We start from the raw sequence: 6,724 nt of genomic DNA on the forward strand, positions 1-6,724 counted from the left end.
AATTAAAAAAGACATCATTTCTGGATTATGTGTGTGAGAACATCCCTGAATGTACGTAGAACCACACCACAAGTATCGGTTTAATCATGGCAAGTTAATTAATCCGTTATTCCGTTATTTCTTCACCACATGACCACACTTGGTCATGTGGTGAAGAAATAACGGATGATGTTGCGATACTGGGTCGCTGGGAGATTTGTGTTGGAACTGTGAAGTCTTAATTCCTCGTTTGGACAACTGTCAAGGATTTGACAGTCATGGGAATGACACATTTTTAAATTGAATTGCAAAAGTAAGAGAGGCAGGGAGGGCGTAAATAAAGACGGACAGACAGATTAAAACGCACCTCTGAGCCGGAGGAAAAAGACATGAGCCAGCGTGTGTATGTGTGTGTGTGGTGGGAGACAGATCCATTCTTGAGGCAAGGTGAGACAGCGGTCGGTGTGTGTGTGTGTGTGTGTGTGTGTGTGTGTATGTGTGTGTGTGAGAGAAGGAGCAACAGATAGAGGGGAGTTGACAGCATGTATCCGGGTGGAAACTGCAAATGTGTGTGTTTGGAAGGAGGGAGACAGCAGACAGAAATTACTTGCTTACCATATGTGTCGAGGAAGAAATTGCTTGTGTCTGTATGTGTATGTGTGTGTGTGTGTGTGTGTGTACTGCTATCTCTATATTAAAATGTCACCGAAACCTTATCTACATGGACTCATTGTGAATGTGTGTGTGTGATGTGTGTCTCTGCACATACTGTATATGACAGCGTGTTGCAGTGGATAAACGTAGCGAGGACGTGGATGCATCAACACTGCCCGACAAATATCACAGAGATCTTACGTGTGTGCGTGCATGTTGAATGTTGCGCGTGCGTCTTACCCGTGATGATGGCGGGGACGCCCCAGCCGATGGCGTAGTAGAACCTCATAGCACCATAGTTGATGTTGCGTTGCTCAGTCTGCATGCGGTAGATATGAAGACCTTCCACGAACATCCAGGCAAAGGTGGACATGAAGAAGTAATGCAGGAGAATGGCCACGACCGTACACAGGAACTGGAGGAGGAGAGAGAATAATTAAAGCAAGGGAAGCAGGGGCTTAGATGGAGACAACAGAAAGAAAGAAAAGAGGAGAAGCAAAGGGATGAAACAAAGAAGAAGGGAAGGAGAGGTGAGGAAGATAAAGACGGCAAGCAATAACACAATATCAACCTCTGCATTGATTGTGTGACAGGTGCAGATCAGACGTCTTGGCAAGCAACCAACAAGTCATTAATAAAACGCAGCAGGTGTCTGCGATGAAGACACTCATGATTTAATCACCAATGTGACTAATGAACAGTTAGTTAATGGCAGCATGTTAGAGAATGTCTCCAGAAAATGCTCAAAACAGAATGATATGAATGCAAATTAATGTTTTTATGATGCTGAATTATAGTAATAACACCCGAGAGTGCGTTAACTATGATTATGTGTACGAAAAGCATCATTGGTGGACGAAAGTACGCTTGCAGGTAATGTGTTCAACAGTATATATATATATATATATATATATATATATATATATATATATATATATATATATAAATATCTTAAAATAACTATTTACTCCAAATCAAAATCTTATATTTCAAGCTTTCATCAAGTGTAAGTAAAACATATTATGAATTATACCATACATTTTGGAGAGAGCGTGGTCCGTGATTGATTCATTTCTCATCATCTTTTGAAACATCCATGAAACGGCATTGATGCACGAATGCTGAGAGGATGTCAAATCAGTTTTTAGAGATGCTATTACATAAATATCTGAAGTCCGTCCAATGCCACGGTTTAGATTGATAGATTATCAGGAATTAATTTGAGCACGTTTTGTCGGGGCAGGAGATAAACTTCCAAATCCCTTTTGTCAGTGAAGTGCTGCTGTTTGTTTTGGCAGTAATGCTGAACTTCTCCATGAATAATTTCTGAGAAATTACCCTCAGGCCACATTCAAGCTTGTCTAAAGTGGTTTATTTGAACTCTGGGGGCTTCGGTCTGTTTTGTTTGTTTAACCAGATGAGAAAAGATGCCATTCAAACTCAAGTGGCTCTGAATTGCAGCAACTACACATCTTAAAGTGCAGGTCATCGTCTTCGGAGGCGCTGCTGCTCGTCGAAAGTAAAAACAAAAACTAAACCAATAAGGCTGGGCGATATATTAATAACAATAAAGAAATGTCTATTGTTTATGTTGTTCTATATTGGATCTATCGCAATGTTGAAACAAATGCGTAGAAAACTGCGTTGCAGCAATATTTATGTCAGTCTGACAGGGCTTTACATTCGGATTCATGCATGTGGAGCTGAAGCTGGAGTGAACAGCTGTTTTGCTCACAGGGAGAGGAAACAACTGCAAAGTTATACAACGGTTTAATGGATACATAAAAACAAATAATATTAATGAATTACATATATGTGATTTTTTGACTCATATCACACTATATTTCCATAACTCGTACCTTGCAATGATCTATCCCCGGTTATTACAACCAATGACGTAATAATCAGTGAGGTAATGAAGGCTATATGCACCTTACATGCAGTTGATTGAGACCAAGATGTGTATGTGTAAATCATTATGGGCCTTAATGTCGGCCACCGGTCCTGTGAAATGCATTTATGAACTATTATTGCTATCCCCCTTGTCAGATAAGATATAGTCTAAGCCTGTGTTCATTATTTTTTTCTCAATAATTTGAATTAAAATGTTACGTTAATTTTAATCGAAAGTTCATTTGTGAAGTTTTTAATTTACACAGGAGTATACCAAAACAGGTTTTACCAAATGGTTATGTCATACAGACAGACACCTAATATTAATAGTTATTAGATATTATTTAATTAGAAATAATGATTTGGAATTTTTCAGCTGAGCGCTTTCCATCTTTAAGTTAAGGAAAACCAACTTGTATTTCCCGGATGAGGTTAAAAGAAACTCAGTACATATTCCTAACGACACAGCCAGAGACGACACGGAAATAGCAGCCGCCTTGGCAGGAACACAGCCAGACGATGAATTTCACACTCCCCCCACACACACACACACACACACACACACACACACACACACACACACACACACACACACACACACACACACTAAAAGAAATAAATTAAATTGTGCACAAGCATGTAAAAACAAATGTGCACACAAACACACACGACCGCTGCGAGCACTAACATGCTCTCCCAAGCATGATGTACATGAATAACAGAACATATTGTTCAGCTAGAAGTAACCAGTCTCACTGTTAAGAGCCGTACAGTCGACTTTGTGGGGGATACAGCTTCATTAATTGGATTTCATGCTGAGTGAGCACATATTTATACACACACACACACACACACACACACACACACACACACACACACACACACACACACACACACACACACACACACACACACTTGTGATGTAACAAAAAAAAAAGGAGAGTCAAGAGAGAGGAAGAAAACAAGAGAAAAAGGGCAGAGGAGCATAGTAGTAAGAGAACTTAGAGTAAGTAGGCAGCAAATAACACATATGATGTAGAGAGGCACAAAGTGAGCAGGATGGAGCGATGTGATGCATCCTTTAGAGCTGCACCAGGGAAAGATGGATATATTATGTTCTACACAGTATACAGAATAGGGATGGGCAATATATCAATGAGACTAGAGATCTTCTTAGAGTTTGGAAATCGTAATTGTTGTCTTTTCCTGTTCTAGGTGTCCTGTCATTTGCCTTTATCCACTTTATAAAAATCCTCATTGTGTCAGTATTTTGTGAAAGGACCAACATTCAACCCTACAATAACGTCCCAAAAGAAGAAATTGTGATATTTGATTTTCTCCATATCGCCCAGCCTTCAAATCTGCAAGACATGTCTAAGAATGAGACAATTATGAGGCCAAAAGCTGTTGGGAACTGGAGGAACAGCGATGAAAAAGAAGAAGGCTAGAAAGCCAAATACATTACAGAAAAACAAGCACACAACCCCCCACCAGTAGCTACCTGTTGCTCCGTCTGATTGACCCCGAGCAGAAACACTAGCTCTGACAAAAACATGGCTGCCGCTGTGTTGGAATGGATGCTCCTGATGTTGGACTTGAGGCCTCGGAGGCAGGAGAGCACCAGGACCGTGAGGAGGAGGGCCAGCATGGAGAGGCACAGGGAGGAATATGTGACCAGGGCCAGCGTCTCCAGATCCCCCTCCAACTGCTGCTCATACAGAGATGTGAGAAGTGAGAGAGGGTATTATCAAATTGATATTGTTTTGGTGGGAGTAGATGAAAAGGAAGGGCAGAGGAAAGTGGAAAATTGGACGGCAAGGAAAACATAGGTAAGAGAAAAGTAAGATTGAGCAAAATCCACAAGGGGAAATAAGGCAAAGCTGAGAATTAATCATTTTCATTGGCGGAAATGCTGCTACTTAATTCTGTGCAAATGCCTTTATCTGTCTGGCTTCACTGAGTGTGAGCAATATTTATGACAGAGATATTCAATTATTTAGAAAGCGAGTAATTAAGATGAAGTATCAGCACCAGCCCGTCAGTTGTTTCAGATTTATAAAAAAAAAATCAATCAATTATTGTAAATTATGACATGTAACGCTGTTTAACTGCACAGAAAACAGGCTGCTATGTAATGCTGAGTGTTAAAGGGTTTGAAAGGATTGAGAGAGGCAAAGGATCTCCGTATTAAAACTATTTTAAGTAATTTAAATAGTTGAGGCATTTAAAAGACAAAATAAAAGTAAGCAGACGACTCAACCAACAGACGAAGCAAACTAGCTGCCCTGTCTATCTGTCAGGGGAAACCAGGCACAAAAGCATGACATTGATTCTGATCGTTGGCTTTGCATGCACAGAGAGCCTCCGATGATGAATAAACATCTAATTGAAGTGCATCATTCAATGTAAACCATACATTTTTGGGGACGTGTACAACTTTAAATTCATCACAAGGCAAGAGGTTTCTGATTCCACAATCTCACATGCACCATCACTTAGTATGCTGGGAAGTGACGGGCAGGGGGTTTGCATTAAACTGTGAAAATCGTCTACAGCTGTAACAAGACTTCCTTTAGCCCTCAGAATGTCAGGCAGGATTAACTCTCTGGGATTTCAAGCTTTTACACCGACTACATTGCAAGCAATTACCGGCTGAGATGTTCAAATGAAGAACGAAAACGGAGACACTGGCAAAACCAAGTGTGTGTTTTTACACATTGCATGATCACTGATAGGAAGTGAACAATTAACCCACGACATATGATAGGGGACGCACATATGTGTGAGTAGTTCTCCACTGACAGATCACTAACCTCTCTCTGGGAACTGTCCATCAGCACCCCGAAGGTGCCCAGTCTCTGGCACTGACAGCGGACATGGGAGGTGTTCCTGTACACCACCATGCAGTCCCTGACAGTCCAACAGCCTCCTATCTCATACCTGCAGGGAGGGGGAGAGAGAGAGAAAAAGGGAGAGAGAGAGATAGTTAATAGTAAAAGGTCAATTTTAACAGATGGGCGGACACAAAGACATGGACACACTATCTGCATCCTCTGTGCAAAAACACAAGTTTGTTTTATGCGAGTTTCTGATGTATCAACATTAACAGGAATAGTAAAAAAACTAAAACAAGAGTCCACTGCTGCTTATATGGTCTCTCCTGTCAGTGAGCAAATACTTGTGTGCTACTGTGAGTTACTGTGTGTATGTGGCACTGAGTAAAAAGGGAACACACTACATTGCAATTGGACTTTTTTGTGTGATTCAGGTGCAGGTCCTCATGTGAACAATGGAACCCCCGCTGTGAATGCTTTGTTCGACAGTTTTGTTTGACAGCAGGATTGTGGCACTTCGTGTTTAACGTCCACTTCACAGCGCTACTTCCGTATATAATAAATAAACCTTTTTCACAGCGGACACGTTGACAGTTATAACAGGAAATACAGAGGCGTAATTAATTACATTAATGACTGCATTCCACACAGGTGAGCCAGTTCCAGGGCGCTGATATTGTGCATGACGGCTGTCTGACACGCCAAACATCATGGAAGTGAACCATCTTTATTTTTATTGGTTACACCTCTGCTTTTCCTACTATGACGGGTCTGCAAAAGCAAAAGTGTATAATAAGGGTGGTTGCCATAAGTCCAGTGCAAGAAAGTCTAAAGGCAGATATTGAATATATTTTTTTCACTTGAAAGCAAAACCCAAACTCATCCCATTAAGATTATATTTTGATTTTAAAATACTGTAATTTCATAACACATTTGAAAAATATACATATAGCCATATATCGTAATATATTACACAATATTATCTATGTATGTATGTTAGTGCTCGCAGCGGTCGTGTGTGTTTGTGTGCAATTTGTTTTTCACATGCTTGTGCACAATTTAATCTTTCTTTTTCTTTTAGTGTGCAACTTGGTGTGTGTGTGTGTGTGTAGGACTATATGAACCAGTTTAAGTGTAACATGTACTCACTGGTTGCTGTGGTTCCACTGCACACACAGTGGCTTGCTGCGATTGGCTGTCTCCAGCAGCTTGAACTCAAGCAGGATGGGCTGGTCCAGGTGCCCACCCACAAATGTCTGGTTGTTGTAGACAGAGATACTGACTACGGGGGAGTTCATTACCGGGTGTCTGGGAAGCCTGAGGGAGAGAGAGCGCACAGTTACCGTATATCTACGAAATAAGAC

The 6,724-nt window shown here is 40.9% G+C and overlaps 1 protein-coding gene across 1 annotated transcript in view; it reads right to left on the reverse strand.

Moving 5' to 3' along the window:
- celsr3 (cadherin, EGF LAG seven-pass G-type receptor 3) overlaps window positions 1-6,724 on the reverse strand; it is a gene marked incomplete at both ends in the record, with an annotated part of 89,866 nt that overhangs the window by 9,566 nt on the left and 73,576 nt on the right. Inside the window, 4 exons of the mRNA XM_079225853.1 lie at window positions 874-1,048; window positions 4,028-4,234; window positions 5,340-5,466; window positions 6,510-6,677. Coding sequence (XP_079081979.1) covers window positions 874-1,048; window positions 4,028-4,234; window positions 5,340-5,466; window positions 6,510-6,677 — 677 coding nt within the window. The remainder of the gene's footprint in view (window positions 1-873; window positions 1,049-4,027; window positions 4,235-5,339; window positions 5,467-6,509; window positions 6,678-6,724) is intronic.

Source organism: Taurulus bubalis (genome assembly GCF_910589615.1).
Source record: "Taurulus bubalis genome assembly, chromosome: 11".
Taxonomy (NCBI): domain Eukaryota; kingdom Metazoa; phylum Chordata; class Actinopteri; order Perciformes; family Cottidae; genus Taurulus; species Taurulus bubalis.